Source organism: Marmota flaviventris, chromosome 6 (genome assembly GCF_047511675.1).
Source record: "Marmota flaviventris isolate mMarFla1 chromosome 6, mMarFla1.hap1, whole genome shotgun sequence".
Taxonomy (NCBI): domain Eukaryota; kingdom Metazoa; phylum Chordata; class Mammalia; order Rodentia; family Sciuridae; genus Marmota; species Marmota flaviventris.
Window position 1 is genome coordinate 106,399,386 of NC_092503.1, and position 18,966 is coordinate 106,418,351.

At 36.3% G+C, this 18,966-nt stretch overlaps 1 protein-coding gene across 1 annotated transcript in view; it reads left to right on the forward strand.

Annotated features, from left to right (window-relative positions):
* Ptchd4 (patched domain containing 4) overlaps nt 1–18,966 on the forward strand; it is a 185,036-nt gene that overhangs the window by 49,775 nt on the left and 116,295 nt on the right. Inside the window, exon 2 of the mRNA XM_027938286.2 lies at nt 6,139–6,619. Within this exon, the coding sequence (XP_027794087.1) occupies nt 6,139–6,619 (481 nt within the window). The remainder of the gene's footprint in view (nt 1–6,138; nt 6,620–18,966) is intronic.

Genomic DNA, 18,966 nt, shown 5'->3' on the forward strand with positions numbered 1-18,966 from the left:
ATAATCTTAGATGGCTAAATGAATAAACTGTATTATTTAAATATTTCATTTGTGATTTATATTAATGAGAATAATACCCAATCCTTCCGAGTACTATTTAAATACTTTACATATACATTAATACATTTGGTCCTTAAAATGCCTTCTGATTCTTGTTTTAACAATAATAAGCCTGATGTGTAGGGAGCTTAAGACACCCACATGGCTTACTGGTGTCGTGGCTGGGACTTGACAAGACAATTGACTTCTTGAATATGTGTACATAACCAGTATATTTCACCTCCTCTCATTCAAAGTATATTCATAAATTATCCAAATATATGTGCTGTTGTGTTAAGAACATGAGTCTTGGAGCCAGAAACAGAAATCAAATGATGATGCTATTTCATAGCTACCTGAACTTACTCTTCTTGCATGGTTTCTCGAAGTGCCAGGCCCTCATTGGTGACTTGTAGCACCTCCAGTTTAGCACTTCCTCATAGAGTGACTGGAAGACTTGCTGAAAATAATGCAAATAAAGTTCCAGAATCTTGGAACCATGTCTGCCACGTGTGTTAAAAATTTCCAGCCAAGCCTCAGTTCATTGATATGCCAGAGTGCTTTGTTTAACTTATTTCATATTCTGTTTGGCTAAAGTTTTATTTTATTTCAGCAGCACGGAAACCTTGTTTTTTAACCTTACTCTTTGAAAAATATCTGAAACACACTACTGCATTTTCCTAGCTTAGCACTGTGACAAAATAGATTTAATTTATTCTTTATTTGGGGCATTTTAATACTTTAAAGTCCTCATTTTGAAAATGACTTTTGATTCTTTTTTAAAAATAAATTCCTTGTAGGAATGTGCTTTCTTATTATTTGCTTATTTCTACTAAATATGAAATGCTGGAAAGGAAAATCAAGATAACCAGTGGTTTCATTTACTCCTAGTTTGTGTATACACTTGACATTGGGGAATCAAACAAAGAAATATAAGCTAGGAATAATTCTAAGGAAAAATATTTTTCAAACAAACAAACAAAGCCTTATCATTCTTTGAAATATGTCACCATTTATCACACAGGAAGATTTTCTTTTTAGCAATAAAAGAGAAGTGACCATCTAAAAGTTTCCAATATTCTCGCCGTGTCTGCCTCATCAAAAATCAATGAAATCTGAATTACAATTGCCTTGGACAGGAACTGTGCTGCCAAATTATTTCGCAGTCACAGAAAGTATCTGAATGTCAACCTAGCACATATATTGAGCAAATTTTACACTTGCTCCCTTATCATATCCAAGCATCATCAAGTAATTTTTTTTCTCTGCACAACTGCCTATGGCACTAAAGTCTTCATTCTTTAAGAATTTATTCATTGAGTTTATCTCTAAGAGTTTAATTTTCTTTTTGCTGGAGAATGTGGTTTGGGTAGGGGTGATTTTAAAAGCGACAAAGTAGTAATCTTAATCTAAATAAAAGCTAAAGGATCCAAGAATTTTTTTTTCTATATTAAATTGCTGGAGAGAGAATGTGTTGAGATGCTTCATGTCCATGAGATAGCATCATGACCTGCACTTTTATTGATTCACCTTGGAACAATTTACCTGCCAGACACTGCCTCCACTGACATTTTCTTATGCTGCATTAAGAAACTAAAATACTGCAGGAGCTTTCTAACTGCTCTTTCCTTCAGGGTCCTCTCTACTGCCTAAGTCCTTTCCCACAGCACAATGAAAGTAAGCATTACAAAAAAGGAAATAAAGTCATTCCCCTGCCTACAACCTACCAGTCATTTCTCACTAAAGGACAATTAATCCCAGCACCTTAATGAGCTTTCTGCTGCCCTTACTGAAGGAAAACTAAAGGAGCCCTGCTTCCCTCTCCAACCACCCTCTTCCATTTCTTGGGTGTCTGATGCCATCCTTTGACTTCAGAGGATGGTGCATGCAAATCCTTTCCCCTAGCTTTTCCCCAGTTCCCTTGTCTGTTGACTAGTTTACCACACTTGTTTAATTCACAGTGAAAATGGAACAGGAACATATTTTGAAGAAATGTTATTCAGACTAAGAAGATAGAAAAAGGGAGAAAAGTGTCTCTTTATTTTCTGACCTTAGTCAAACAGTCTTTAAAAAAAAAAAAAACCTATGATTAGTAATTAACACCTTAAGGTGAATTCACTCAGTTAAAAAAAGGTTAGGGAATGTTCTAGAACAGCCTTGTTCTAGGGATAGGGAAGTTATTAGTGAGAAAAACAGGAAAAATGCTGGCTTTCAATAAGTGTATCTTCTCACAGAGGAGACAAAAAAGGAACAATTTAGTAATTGTATAAGATCATTTTAGATGGGAATAATTATCAGGAATATAAAAAATAGGGCTATGTAATAGAATGAGCGCAGGAAAGGAGGTGCCCACTTGAGAATGTGTAATTCACATAGTTTCTTCAAAGCTAGTACCTCCATGGCAGCAAGTAGTCTTGACTATAAGACCAATGTAAGAAAATATTTCAGGCAGAGAGGACAGCAAATACAAAGTAAGGTGGAAATTAACTTGCATTTAAGGAGTAGGAAGAGAGGCTAGAAGAGGAGAAGAGAGGGATAGGAGACAAAGTCAGACGTTTCCTCCAGCCATGGGCCATTGCTGGGCCCTGCAGGCCAAGTAGAGGGTCCTATTTTCTTAGAGCAAGTGGTAGCCAGTGGAAAGTTTGGGGCATGGAAATGATGTGATCCTGTTTAAAGCAGACTCTGGCTATACTTTGGAGAACAGATTGAAGAAGAGCAGAATTGGACATGGATATGAACTAGGGCCCTAAATTCATCTCATGTTATTGACATCAGTCCAGTTCAGCAATGTACTGAAATAGGGATGCATTGAAAACAGCATGTTGCCATCTGGTCATATTTTTATTTTAAGGTTTCTCTTCATTGGAACATAAAGGTGATTTCTGCACTTAAAGGAATCTTGAAGCTTGTGTAAGAAGTAAGTCCCTTTGGGAGGAAGAAGTTGAAAATGTATGTGTTAAATGGTAGGTAATTGCTTTAGTTGGAAACATGTTGGAAAAGGGGAATCTATGAGTAAGATAAGCTTTAATCACAAAGAGTATTTATGAGAAGCAGGAGTTGAAGTCGTTCCCCTGATTGATTCCCATAGGATTCTAGAAAGGATTAGACTTGGAACAGAAGATCTGGTTTGAAACCCATGGTTCATCACCTTGACTAACAGATTTTCCTTCTCTAAGTCTCCAGGCTTGCTCATTTTTTAAACAAAGCAGCTCTTCTTTGTCACTGGTAAGATCTTGCAAGATGTGAAATAAGCAATTCATGCCTCTATTAATTATAATACCAATTCCTGACTCTCAGATCTCTTCAAAATATCTATATAGGTCATATTTTCCTAGAAATAGAGCTGCAAATTTACTTCAACATCATGTCAACTTTTCCTCATAGTTACATATCTGCTTCTATTACAGATGAGAAAACTGAAATTTAGAAGGGAAATTAACTAGCTATGGGTTTAATATGCAATTAGTGTGAGCTGTTTGCTGCAAATTGAGTCATATGGACCCTAATCATTCATTCTCTCCACTAATCCTACTGGATGGCTTAGAGTCCAGAAGTTCTGCCCAAAATGTAATTACAATATTTGTTGTATTTGTTCTTTGTTTCTCCTACTTAGAAGTTTCTAAGAATTAGCATGAACAGAGAAACTCTTCTGCCACATTTATGAAATAGTAGAAGATTTCCATATAAATAGTATCTTAAAATGTATATACATGTTGTAACTCTTCAATGGAGCCTTTAGATTCCAGAATACCCAAAGAAATTTATTTAATTTGCTCAGGTACATAAAGAAGATCTGAATATGAGAGGGAAATTCATTCTGTTACATTTATTTAAGTATAATGAACAAAGATAGGATGGAAGCATACCTTTTATAAACTATTTTTGTTAAAAAAAAAATGGAACTTCAGCAACTTCAAAAGGGAGGTTAGCAGTTAGCCAAAGTCAACAAAGTTCTGTTATTTAAAAATCTATATTTGTCTTCTTTAAAGCTTTGACTTTTCCCAGACACATTACCAGCACCCTCTTTGATCCACTGTAGTCTCCAAATGGGGCCTAAGGGAGAAATAATCTCCATGCTGCTGCTAAAGTTCCCTGAGAAACCTTTGTGATGACAGAAATGAGTAAAGACAGACAAAACTGCACATTCTTAAGTAAATACTTATAAAATGGTTTTTAAATACTTTCCCTCAGAAGCACAAGTCTGCGCCAAAGAAGGGATTTCACAGAAACAGAAAGGCAGAGCCAAAAATTATATCAAGCATAAAACAAAAATAATCAAGCCTAATTGAGGAACAATTTGGATCTACTGAACAAGTACAAATGATTATACAATCTCTCGATTCTGGGGGAAGGCTCCTGCCTCCTTCAAAGTTTGCCCATCTTTCTGCTGGAACACTCCAAAAGATTTAATCAAGAGAGAACTCTGGGAACCTACAGCCAAACTTTCAATTTGATTTTTTTTTTAAAGAGAAGAAAAGGGGAAATTACAAAAATGCCATGGTAGTGGGAGATACCCAGCAGAAAAAAAAAAATCTTTAAATCAAATTTACTTACTAGAAATACATTTTCATTTGGAATTGGTCAATTTGAACTAATGAGATGATTTTAATTATTTAATGTGATTATTTAAAATGGGTCTATGGAGTAACTATGGAACTTATCTCTTAAAATTCTTGATGATCCTACTACCAGCATTTGTACTCTCTATAAACTTCTTAAACTTTTTGTGTTTGCAACAGACTCTCAAATATTAAAGTTGCTTTAGTGCATGTTAAAAAATACAAATACAAATACGTGCCTCAGACATAGATATCTGGATTAAACAAGCCCCCAATAATTATTTCACATGTGTGCAAGATGCCCCACGGTTCTGTGAAGACATCCATGCTTAGCACACTACTGCATTTTTTTTGCCTTACCACTGTCCTCTGTAGAAAGAACTCTTTCCTGTCCTGACTTTACCCTTTTATATCCCCATGAGATGAGCATCTTGCCTGATCCAATTCACACACATTCTACTTGTGACATAAGTTCACCTTAGTTCCTGTTCTCACTCAATTCCTGCAGCATATTTTTAAAGCTGTCTTTCAACTTGCTTTCTGCTACCAGATTCTACATTCTGACAACCATTGCCATTGAAGCACATGACAATTGTGGCAAAAATAAAATTCCCAGGTGGTCTAAAACTTGGTAATGGCTGTCAGGAATTTCTTCCTGAGTGATGAGGCACATGGGATGAGAATTTCTGTTGGGAACCTGTTTAAGGGACTCCATGTCCACTCAGGAGGAATGATTGCTTCTCCTACCAAACTCTTACTCATGAGTTTGCCTATACTACACCATGTCAAACTCAGAAACTCAGATAACTTTTGGCAATCATTCCTGAAAATCTTATCAGTTTCATTTGGGGGTTTTGTCCACTAATCATCTAGAGGGAAAGATCAATCTGTATCTAAGGCAGGTATTTGGAGGGAAGATGATAATGAGTGAACATATTGAGGAAACCCATCAACATCATTAAATTAGTTGTGAGAAAGAATATTTTTGTATTGTTCTGAACTATGAAATTATATTGCAAGATTATAGAGAAACAAGGTATTAATGTGTGTGAGTGGGTGTGTTTGTATGGGTGTGTTGGTGTAGGTGTATGTATAGAACCCTAGAAGGTTCTAGTTATAGAAAAGATAATTCAATTTTTTAAATGTTTTTAACTCATGCAATGCCTTTGATTAAAACTGAATCATAAACTTGATCCTCCATTAAGGAGTTATAACATTGCTATGGAAGGAAATATTTAGAATAAGGGTATTTGGGGAAATCAAAATAACAGTATTCATGTACATTTCCCTATGCATGTGGTGAGTCTTGTGTAGCTTTGTAGTACTCTTCGCATCTTTTCTAAATCTGATCATCATGCATGGTATCCCACATAGCTCCAAAAAAGGTTGAATATATGATCTGGACTTGCCTCTCCACCCACATCAGTTCCACAATTAGCACCTCTCTTTGCCTTTCTTGTGCTCCTTCACTTAGAGTAAGAAACTGTCCCTTGGAATGTGCATCCTTCTGGTAACTTAAGTCTCCCATTTTCTTTTCAAGGATGGGAGGAACAGTTTTATTGGACACCAACTGGGCGGGGTAGTGGAAGTGCCAAACAGCAAGGACCAGCGGGTCAAGTCAGCCAGAGCCATTCAAATCACCTACTACCTCCAGACCTATGGCTCTGCCACCCAAGACCTCATAGGGGAGAAGTGGGAGAATGAGTTCTGTAAGCTTATGAGGAAGCTTCAGGAGGAGCACCAAGACCTCCAACTGCACTCTTTAGCATCCTTTAGCCTCTGGAGAGACTTTCATAAGACCAGCATCCTGGCCAGAAGTAAGGTCCTGGTGAGCCTCGTGCTGATCCTGACCACAGCCACCCTCTCCAGCTCCATGAAGGACTGCTTGCGCAGTAAGCCTTTCCTGGGCCTCCTGGGGGTGCTCACAGTGTGCATCTCCATCATCACTGCAGCAGGGATCTTCTTCATCACGGATGGAAAGTACAACTCCACCTTGCTGGGAATCCCGTTCTTCGCCATGGGTAACTATCCATCCTTGTGGTAATCGGATTCTTACCGGTTTGGGGCAAGGTAGTACATTTCTTGAATTCTCAGGTGGAAATCTGTTTTCATTTTGCATCGGTGTGTCTGTGTGACTGTGTAAAATCTTACTTGGGGCTGTGTCTGTTTCACCTTCTTGGGCCTTTCAGGAAATTCCCAGAATGATAAAACCATCTTCCCATTTAATTTAATGCTGTCAAATGTTTTTAAGTTTGCAGCACTGGAATTCTCTACTCAGTTCTTTCAAAGATGATAGGTCAGGTATTAGAGGAAACTGAGTTAAGGAGATCCAAGATCTACTTCAAACAAAATTTTGTGGTTCTTATCATGGGCATCCTCAAGTTAATGCTAGTGAAGAACAACCATCATGAGAGGAAAATTCAGAGAACCACTGATAGGTCCTAAACTCAAGGAACTTAAGTAAATTTTCATCAATTTCAAATTTTTTTGCAGAGAATGTACTCCCATCCCCTCACCTCTATATAGAGTGAAAACTTAGACCTATCCTCTCTATAAAGTGAAAGTTTAGACCTTTGCCATTCTAAAGAGAGACTTTTAAATAGGAAAAATTCATATAGTCTTTTAATCTCTGGTGAAAATAATTAATAAGCTCCCTCAGTCACTCTTATACCTTCTTCCCAACCATATGTAAATGATCTCCCAACTGTACATGTGCGGGTGTTGTATGCATGTGTGTCATTGTAAAAAAGAAAATAAAGTCTGGCAATAAAAATGAGTGAGGAATCAGAACCAAGACCAATGTCTCAGACTAGAAATGAAAAGAGATGGGTGACATGTATGGCTGCCGAGGGTTTTGCTAGGAGTAGTGTAAATCCCTGCATGTAACAATTTACAGTGTGCCTCAAGGTGGTGAACTGACATGAGCAAGAGTCTTCAGATACAAAATAATTGCTTTTGAGTCCCCAGCTTAATATCAGTTGTAAATTAGTTTTTGATGATTAAATGGAAAAGATGCAAGTGTGTTATCAGAGGGATCTTAGGTGACCAGGCACCCCCCCACACACACTTTTTTTTCACCTTAGCAAACATTTTGTGAATAACACCACAAAGAGGATTTCTACTGTAGGTGTTGAAGTCAAACTCTTTTATCTGGGAACTCAATATTATTATATCCCTATTAAGTTGATCCATCTCCAAAAGCTTCAGTTTCTTCCTGTATAAAATGAGAATAATAATTATTATGTCTTCACATACTTGTTTTTTTCAAATGTAATAGAATATAATTAAAGTTAATCACACATAGTCAACACTTACCAAGTACTAAAATGTTTTAGTAGTTAACTTGGTAGGATGAGTGGTGATAAATTCAGTGATGAGCGGGAACAGCCCACAGCTTCAATAAATTGAGTCTTCCTGGATTTTTTGTATCACTTCTAGATACATATTCATCCTATTAATAAAGTGTGTTTCTTTTTTCCAAAGAACTATATGAGAAATTTTTGTCATTAGGGATAAAGTTGAATCTAGGTAGGTTTGAACCATTTATACTTGTGCACTTTTTAACTTAGTCTCATGACTTGAAATAATAATCTAAGATCTATAAGAATCATGCAGTGTGATTCAGACTGAACATGGACCACTTAAGGTTGACAACTTAAATACCTTAGAGCCTACTAAAGCTTTTTCTAAAACAGGTGGCAAACTAGTTGAGTAATGGAAAGACTTTTCAAGTAAAGATACAATTACATATTCTGTAAAAATAAAAAGAAAAGCTACCTGTACTTATACTGAATTGTAATGTTGGCTCTACCAAGTCAGAGTGGTAATTTTATTCCTTAAACAAACAACAAGAATGCTGAAAGTCATGCTGAGGGGCAAGTCCAGATCCCATAACACACTTTGCATCTCTCCCGCTAATCTTTAAAATCATAAATCAACCTGGCTTGTGTAGGTTCACACCTTAGGAATCCGTGTGTGTGTGTGTGTGTGTGTATTCCTGAAATTCTGAAAAGAAAATTTCACTGTATTCTAAAAATATAGCAATGAAAGAGCTATAAGCATATATTTAAGATTTTTGCTTGATCAAGGGGAAGTTTGTTTTGTATATAAAATCTTTGTAGCTAGTAAAGATGTCAGGACTGAGAATTGGTGAAATGAAAGGAATGCTCCACAGGGTAAAAAGGCGTGGGTTTTCATTCCAGTTTTTCTAATAACTTTGTGTGCTATATTAGGTGGTTATTTATGATCTTTTTCTTCAGGTCTTTTATATAAAATGGAAAATTTGGACTATTCAGTTTTAGATTTTGAGGATCCTACAATATCATTTTATTATTCTACTGAAGTTAGAATTTGATTGTTTCTTTATAAAAATTTTTAGGGTATGTACTCTCCTCAAACCTCTAGTCTCCTTTGTTGCCTTTCTGAGAAAAAGGGAGAGATACTTCAGCATAGGAAAACATCACAAAGACTTGCATACAAAGCCTCACACACATAGGCTATAAGACCAAGAAAACACATTGCTGTAAAGGTCGTGAGGTAGAATGTGATGTTAGACACAAATAAATTGAGTTTAGCAAATAGATATCTGCTGGTACAAAACAGTACATCCGTCAGTTGGAACAAAGTATATAAATTTAAGGTTCATCATAATATAGTTAATATTTAAAGTCATGCAATCTGATAATGGGAATTAGAAAGACAAATAGTCATTGAAACCAGTCCTTTGGTGCATTATAGTTTACATGGTGTCAAAACTGCATAATTGAAAATCAGTAGGGGAAGGAATGTCCAACTATTTTTCTTACCTCTATTTTATTCCTATCTTCCTATGAGGATTTCTTTGAGGTAGTGAATATGTGTTCCAATATGTGCCACTAATATTCAAACCATTCACTCTTATCAAAACTCATCCCAAATGCTAGGTATGTTACTTAGGGTGTCTGTTCTTCAAACTCACTAGCACGGTTGACTTATCTTTGACCACCTATTTCTCTGCACTCATCACCTATTTCTCTATACTCATCAGCCTACCTTTTTTTTTGTCATTTTTCCAGCTGATATGCCCAGTGTCATGTCAGAAGCATATATCCTATACCTAAATATTTTACATTTTAAAGTCAGTGCCAATTTTTTATAATTTGTCTTGTTACTCCCATAAGTAAACTTATATTTCTCCAAATTATATGTTCCAGATTTGGATTGAGAAAAGAAGGCAATTATCGGTGCATATAATTTCTCTATAAAAGTATTCAGATACTAATTTAAAATTAGAATAAATGTTTGAATACACTTGACATGACTTCATTGAGCCCAACCCTAATGTCCTTTTTCTGTCCAAGCATGGGCCCATCAGAATGCCTCTCACCTAATTTATAACTTGTTGTCAGTCTTTTTAAATTTGTTTCACTTCATTTACTTTATGTGGATTGTTTCCTCTTTCTGGAAGGAGCACTGTGAGTTTGTATCTCACACAGATGCCAGGCTGGCTCATGCTGTACTTTGCTGGTCTTCTGTGGATGGTTGCCAGGGCATCACTGGCCTTGGCTCACTGTAATTCCTTCTCTCCATTCCGAGTTTGTGCTACTCACCTCAGTCCACTTGACACCACTCGGTGCACAGAGGTGACTTGGCTTTTACAGGTGATCCCAAAGTCTCCAGATACAGGCCTTCACATATCTCAAACTGAATCCCGTCTTCATTTACTTATTAATTGATTTACATATTTATTTGGCACCTACTATGTTCAAGGCATTTGGGTTTTGTGATAGAAGACATTGAGCAGAACTAATCAGGTTCTGATCCTCATGGATTTTATGTTTTAAACCTACAGAGGTAAAAATAATACAATAAAATAAAAAAAAATATAAGCTAGACTGTTTTGTTGATAAGTGGTTGAAGTATATAAACAGAACAGGATAAGACACAAAGAATGCAGATGGCTGGGGGGGAAAGGCCTTTCTAAAATATAAAATTGAAGCAAGAGAGCTAAATGAAGTGAAAGAAAGATTCATGCAGAAATCTGAGAAAAGAGTATCTCTGGTGAAGAGAAACTATACTTGCAAAGACTCTAAGAGAGGATCTTGCTTGGTGAAGTTGAGGAAGGACTGGAAAAGGAGTGTGGCTGGAACAAAGTGGGCAGTTGTCTGAGTATTAGGGGAAGGGGCTGGAAGCAGTTTTGGGCCAGATCATGTAGGGCATTGGGAACATAGTACTTCAGAGTTTAATCTGGGTAAGGTTTCTGAAGCATTTTGAGACAGAAGGGTATGATCTGACATACATTTCAAAGGCATCTTTGGCTACATTATGCAAATTAGCCTGCAATAGGGAAGGGATGTTTTATAGGGTGACTATTTAGGAAGATTTTGCAAAATCTGCTAGGGATATAATAGTGGCATAAAATAGCATGGGAGCAGTGAAAATAGTAAAAAAGGATTAGACTCAGAATATATATTTAAAAATAGAATTGAAAGGATTTACTGAAGGACTAGATATGGCATGTAAGAGAAGAGGAATCAAGGGTAACCCCAAGCTTTGAGAACTGAATAACTAAGGGAATGCTGTTGCCATTTACTCTAGTAGGCTACCTCTCAGGCATCCCAGTCGAGAAATGTGGAGTTACCTGAAGACAGTACATAGACCGTGTTGAGAAGTAAAATCTGTCAGTTGGAACAGGAGCTATAAATTTCAGATTCATCATAATATAGCTAATATTGAAAGCCATGCAATCTGATGAGGGTAATAAGAAAGACAAATATTAGAAGTCTGAGATTTGAGCCCTGGAGCATTCTAATGCTTGCAGGTTGGGAAGATGAGGATGATTTAGGAGATAACACTAAGAAGAATCAGGCAATGAGATAATGTCCCAGCAGCAAAGTAGAGAATGTGTTTCATGAAAGGTATCAATTATTCCAAAAGCTGATAAGAAAATTTGTCCAATGAGAACTGAGAAGTGGCCATCTGACTTAACAATGTGAAGGTCAGTGGTGACTTTGATGCTAGGCAAACGGTCAGGTAAAAATGTGATTTAAAGGGAGAATTTCAATAAAGATTGTAGGAGAGGAACTAAAGATAGTGAATAAAGATACTTGAAAGAAGATCACACTAAATGGAAATTAATAATTCCTACATGCTGATGGAAACATACAGGATAGAAAACCTTTGTAATAAAGTAGAAAGAGGAGAAAATTACAGAAGCAATGTCATTGAGTGAAAGAAAGGGGACAACATTTAGAGATGAGTGGAGTCTTTGACTTTGGGTAAGGTATATATAAGTCATCTACTTTATGAAAATAAAAGGCAAAATATATGGACATATGTTGACAGATCAGGGCTTGAAGAGGTGGAAGTATGTGGTAAATTCTCTTCTGTGGCTTCAATTTTGTCAGTAAAATATGAAGAAAGTCAACAGCTGAGAATAAATTTGGGGAAGAAGGTGTTGGTTTTTGGAAAATGAAGGAAGTGTGAAAGAGTCACTTGGAAAATTGGAGATGAAATTAAAGAAGAAAATTTAGGATAACTAAAAAGTACTAAGGACTCACGTTTTAAAAAATCAGTGAACAAGGTTTCCTGTAGCTGAGTAGAGCAGTTGAACAAGCACTGACTTGAATATAATCAGAAAAAAAATTAAATATGAATTTACAATATAGGTGAATGAATGACTATAATAATAGATCATGAAAAGCATACTATTCAGATTCAGCTAGATTATATTGTGGTAACAAATAATGCCCTAAGTCTAATTAACATAGCACAACAAAGATGTATTTCTTGATCAGATTTCAGTTTAGTGTGGATCAGGAAGCCCTTTTGATCTCTCTCTTCCCACAGAGACTCAGGGATCTAGGATGCCTCCATCTTGCAATTCTGCTGCCTCAGAGTTTAGGCTTCCAGTCATGTACACAGAAAAGAGACTAGAGAAGGCAGCATCTGCTTGTTAACTGCCTTGTGTCATAAGTCATACAGTTACTTCTCAAAACATTTCACTAGTCAGAAGTAGAATCATAACCATAAATCAACAGAAAGGGAATATAGCAAATTTAAGAGAGAAATGGATTGTTTTATGAGCTTCAACTACCTCTTCCACATAAACTAAACCAAACAATAAAGGAAATGACAATATTGTTCCTCTTCATCATCATTGTGAAAAACTGCTAAGGTCAAATATTAAAATTCTTTTTGAGATCAGAGAATTATTTTAGGCTAGATTCTGTTCTAATTATTTCTGGTGTATAACAAACATCACAAAAGTCAATAGTGCAAACAACCATTTTCTAATGCTGTGGAGTCTGTGTGACAGATTCCCAACTGGAAAAAGGCAAGGTAGTGTCAGTTCCTCTTGCCTCTACAGTGTCTGGAGCCTCCGCTGAGATAACTCTAATGATGGAGGGTGACTTGAATGTTCAAGCACTGGAATAGCTGCGGGTAGAGCCACTGCTTCTTTGCTCATGTGACTGGTACCAAGTCTGGGATCACTGAAGGAAAATCTCAGCTGGGATTGTGGAAGAGAGTATTTAATATGACCTCTCCAGCATGATGGTCTCAGAGAAGTAGAACTTCTTATATGGTGGCCTAGGACTCCAAGAATGGGTGTTGCAAAGGAACAAGGCAAAGGTGCAAGACTGACCTAGACACAGAAGATGCATAGCATCTAAACAGCCATATTCCACAGACTGCATACCAGTCATAAGGCCAGGGACATAGGGACAAAGCTTTATTTCATAAACACTTTTATTTCCCTAAGCATGAATCAACATAGTATTTAGTATATAGTGGGCCCTCTAAGTCTTGATGTTGGTTAGTGTTTTTTTAATGATTTTTACAATATGGTATTAGAAATGTTTCCCAGTATGTTGATGTTGCACAGGGCCTGTTTTACTTAGGCTCATTAAATGCATCAAAATCCTTCCCAAAATAACCCCACTGCTAGAAAGAGAAAGAAGACTTTATTATGACATCAAGAATGCTTAGTTGGAGCTATTTCTCAGCCATGTTAAATTGCAGTCATGCTAATCTGAGTGACAAACCATTATCTCTTTGGGGACATGCTTCCCGATGTTGTGAAAATATTCCTATTCTTTGAGGCTTGAACCCAGAATTCTTGGAGTCTAGTCCAGGTCCTACCTCTAACCTACTAGAGGTCATCTCTCTGGGCCTCCTTCATCTTATTCTTCCAAATGATGAAGAAATTGATGGGTTTTGCCTTCCTGTCTCTTCAGTCTTTTCTCTTTAATCATACTTATGCTACATGTCATTCCATCTAGATTTTTGACTCTCTGGAGGACAGAACTAGATCTACTTGGTATTTTTGCTATTGTCTAAAGTACTCATAGTAGGCACTTTTCAAATATTCACTTATTGATAGCTTTTGTAATTGTTAAGCATTTTTAGAGAAAGAACCCTCTAATTTTTGATTGTTTTTAGCTTGTATATCTTAATATCTCCTAAGCGCTATTGTTTAGTTTTAATTTCCTTATATATTAACCTATGTTATTTTGTAGCTCTGACATGGATCTTCTGGGTCAGAGCTTTTAATGAATTAAGACATTATTTCACTACTTATTTTCATAAACATTTTGAAAGAGGTGAGAAAGGAAGATATTTGGGCATGACAATTAAGAAGTTAAATTTTATGCCAAGCATGTGAGGTTGCATTGACTAGTATGTACTTTTTGTTGTATATCACTGCCCAATACTAGTAGAAATTATGCCCTGATTCCTTAAACTTCTGCATTATCTATGCAATTCAATTCTGTCTTTTGCATACTTTACTGCCAACGAGCTTCCTCAAGTGGTGAATGGAGTTTAGGAATGAGAAACAATACTGTTACATAACAAATTTTGCTTGGCGTGAGAAGCATGTAGACTCATTTTGATGATCTTGTTTTTCTCAACGAGATATGTAGTTTCGACTTGATATGTTAGTTTAGACTTTTTAGATGGGAAGATTTGCAAACTATATCTCATGCCATTCAATATGTGTTGTCCTTACTTTTTACTTCTTGAGTCAGATGGTAAATCAAGATTGAATATTAAGCAGATGGTAAAATGAATGTTACATCAATTTATCCAGCACTTGGTGGAATTATTAATATGCCAAGTAGCTCCTCTTCTCCAACTTGGACATCTAAGCTATCCTCAAATACATGTCTGTCAAAGCAACTTTAAGAGTCCTTATTAATTGACATTGACTTGGCTGTCAACTCAGTGTTTCTAAGAGAATTATTTCTGATGCAGGACAACTGCAACTGACAACCAGAATGGGATTTTCCGCAGTGCTGCATCAAGGTAAATACTGCCATTCAAACTTTGGAAACTAGAAGGGTGAAAAATGCATTAAAGTTTATTCTATTGCTTTTCTGAAGAAAAATGAACTCCCTTCCAGATAAAATTTAAAAACTAGAGACTTTATTTCCTAGATTCAATTGTTTATCAAGCCTGTAATTTCATTCCCTGTCACCTAACAAAAAAGAAAATTGGAAGAGAAAAATGAAACCTATCTTATTATTATTTGGTGGGGGTCCTAGAGGACAGCCTCCTAAGAATTGAGAAATCCTTATGCACTGATCCCAACCTGTCCTCCTGGAGCCTTGAGACTTATTTATGAATCAAATACCTGTGTGCCTTAGTGTTGGCTTCTCTTTTAGTGATTGAGCAATGCCTTCCTCCAGTCCAAAACAAATTCTAATATTCAAGACCTGGCTTATAGATATCATTATGCACCCTCAGAAATTCAATCTGAGTAGATCTGTGAGTTTGAATTTCATACAAAGAAGGTGTTGTTATTTTTTTTTTACTATTTGGCCACATTGACTGGGCCTAAATAAGAATATGATCAGGCCAGTAATATTTTCAGTCATTGTTTTTATTCATAAACTAAATGATATTTAATAATATAAATTAATACAGTATTAGAGGACTTATTAATAGTATTTAGGATGACACATTAAAAGAAGTAGAAGATAAATTTATTTAATGAGTGACAAATAATAAAGGAAAAGGAAATAATTTTACAAAAAGAACTAAGTATAATATTGACTAATGTTCAGAAAAAAAGGGATATGTGTTAGGTGGGGAACTATGTTATATTGCTCACTTCAGCAAGGAAACCTAAATGAGATCACACAGAGAGAGCCATGAAGGCACCTCACTTGTAAATTTTGAAGTGAGATTGCAGTGAACATAATGAGGACTCATTTTTCTTATCACTTAACAGTGAATTGATAAATTCACTGTCTACAATTTTGCAACACATCTCCTCCTTTCCTCTGCCATGGTCAAGAGTCAGGACAAGTTTACATACTTTACTGTGTGGTCACAATATTTGGCAAATAATAATTGATGTGCTTCATAATTTCTGAACAAATGCCTTATCATTTCACTGGTTCACAGCAAAGATTTTTTTAAGAAATGAATATAAATCTGAGTATAAAAGTAGACACCCTTTAAAAAAATAGAACAATAGCTTTTTATTGATTTTTAAAAAAATAAATGACAGTAGAATGCGTTAGAATTCTTATTACACAAAAAAGTCTTTGAAAGTGATTGGATGATGAGGGGATTTCCAAATATGAGAGTTGAATCTTTCCCTTGGTGCTTCTTTGTGCACTAAAAGCATTTCAGTGACCATTTATCATGAAAATATTATTTGTGAAGAATTTAAATAGGGCAGCTTTTTCTATTCAATAAGGAAAGTACAGTAACCAGAACCATCCTCAAGTTTCATTCAGAGCCAGAATCAGAATCCATATTTCTTGACTTTTCCTCCCAGCTGTTTTGACTCTGCTAGCTGTTCTCCAGCAGGGGAGCATCTTGGACCTGCTTTGGTTTTTGAAGCCTGAAAACAGTTGAGAGAATAGGACTGCTAACAATTTTCTCCTGCTTCTAACCATGTACTTCACCTCGATTTTTTTTTAAATGACAAGTTTCCATAAAGCTTAATTTAAAGAAAAAAGTGATATGAATTATTTTTTCAGTTTTGAAAACTCTAGCTTCTCTACCATTTCATATTGCCTTCTTCCTGATATAACAGAAAGTAGAAACTAAACCTGGGGTGAACTAAATGGGTTTCACAGCCTGGGTGGCTGTGCTTTAATCAACTATTATATCCAAATTCTTCTTGTAGCCGTTTTTTGAAGTATTTCTGAAAGTGTTATTTTTTTACTTAACACCTTAACTTTCTCTCCTGGAGTCAAGTTAACCTAATTTAAAGGGTTGGAGGCAATGAGGGCTATGGTTGCCAGGGAAAACTGAGGGAGAACGCCAAGAGATTCAATTACAGAATTGTCTGTTATTTCACTGTATTCCAGAATTAGAATGTCTGTCTTACAGGTCAGGAAATTGTATTATAAAGGCACAGTGGCAAAACCAATTCTCAGTGCAAGAATCCCATTAACTAAATTGACAAGAGATAATTATGTTAGCCAGAATCTCTATTCTGGTAACTTCTCCATAAGGCGGTTTACATATGCCCATTAATAAGGCTTCACTTCCTCAAGATGTGTAAAAATACCAATAAAATACCAATTATTACCCAGAAGGCTATGTGATAAGCAAATTTTAAAGCAGTGTGATATCTGATGAATTTCCTTGTTCTGCTCAAAGAATGGTGACGGTGTCCTCCCACCTCCACCCAACCTCCAAGATTCTCTGTCATTTGTCCCTGGAGTGTTCTGTGTACATGACATTGCCTCTGACTTCACTGGGCCCTACCTTTTGATGCTATCCTTCTCCTTTTGTGGATAACTATCCTCTAAGATGAATCAGTTTCACTGACTATGTATGATCTAAGCAAATAATGTTTCTGCTGGGACTAGGATGCATTCTCTCTCCTTTGGTTAGATATTGGTCAAATGAGTCTAAATCTCAGAGAGTGTCCATTTGCTCATGACTTCAAAGTGTTTGAGGTTTTCCCAACAGTTTCTCCCTATGAGATTTCTATATGCTTCTTTTTGGTTGTGTTATTTGTTACAAGCCGTATATCTCTTTGACTGTTCTAATTCTTTTTAATCTTATCCTAAAATATGAAAACCCCAACATAGCAACACATTGTATGAGAGTTCCTGTATTCCTCTCACCCTAGGCAAATGCCATTACAACATGAAAAATGACCCAGTCAGCTCTGCTGTGGTCGAAAGATAGGTTCACCCAAGGAGGTCTTGAGTTTAGGATTTCTAGCTTCCAAGTCCAGTCTCCTTTACATTCTTTGCTCCAACCAACATAAAACTGAATTATGTTCATGTACACAAGGTTGTTTTATGTCTCATGATATCCCTTTATCCAGAAATCCCTGTTCATCTCATGTGTTCTAGTTTTCAAGGCTCAAATGCCCTTCATTTTATGGTTCTTTTATTTATTTATTTTTTGTACTGACCTCCAAACTCATGAATGACTGATTGATTTCCTTTTTTTTTTTTTAACTCTCTCTGTAGCCTTGTTTAAATGCCTACTATTTCTGCTCATGCTAGTTTGCAAAGCCTTCATTAAAGGATCAAGACTTACTATTTTGGTAGAGGACCCAGCACCATGTAGGAAGTATTTTAAAATTACTTTAGGACTGACTGAATGGAGAACTGCTCTGCACTTTGGCCCACTATGCATAATTGCCTTTGACCTTGTGTTCCTCACATGGGATTTGTGCTGGATACTCTCTGTTTGTACTCTCTGCCACTGGTGTGTTTTCTTTCCCACCATTCTTTTTCCTGATCATTGCTCTGGTTTTTTTCTTGGGTTTGACCAATCAGACTCACTGCCAGAAGATAATAAGAAGAAGGGGAAAAGAGGTACAGGTTTTTCTTTCTTAACTCCTTTTTCCCCTGCTTTGGCACTATTGTTTGTTTGACAACAACTCTATTATGCTGAGTAACCCCTCTTCTATAGCTACAGGTCTCATTGAACACTGATAAGATTATTTTGTTTATCTCTTTAGGCTTAAATTGGTAACAACTTTCTGCTATGAGAGTATCTAGTTACTTCTTGATCCCTTCTTTCATTTTGTTTTTCCATTGGCTCTTTCTATATCTATATAAATAGTTCCTTAATAAAGAAACTTTCTTTATCCCATCTGAGGGATGTCTATGTCCTGTCAAGCCTCTCAATATCTTTCAAGATATGATACAGTACCCCAATATGCTGCTGGATTTGAAGTCTTGTCCTGGAATCCATTTACTTTATGTAACTCTTGCCAGCTAACCTTTTTTAAGGACAATGGATCCTACACTCTACCAAACAAGTCTCTAGCCATCAACAGACATAGGAGCAGTCTGCATTGCCTACTGACTTTGAATATCAGTGAACACCTGAACATCTGCTGCCCTATTCTACATGCCATTTTGGACATCTCAAGTTCACATTATCCTTAGTACCTTGTGCA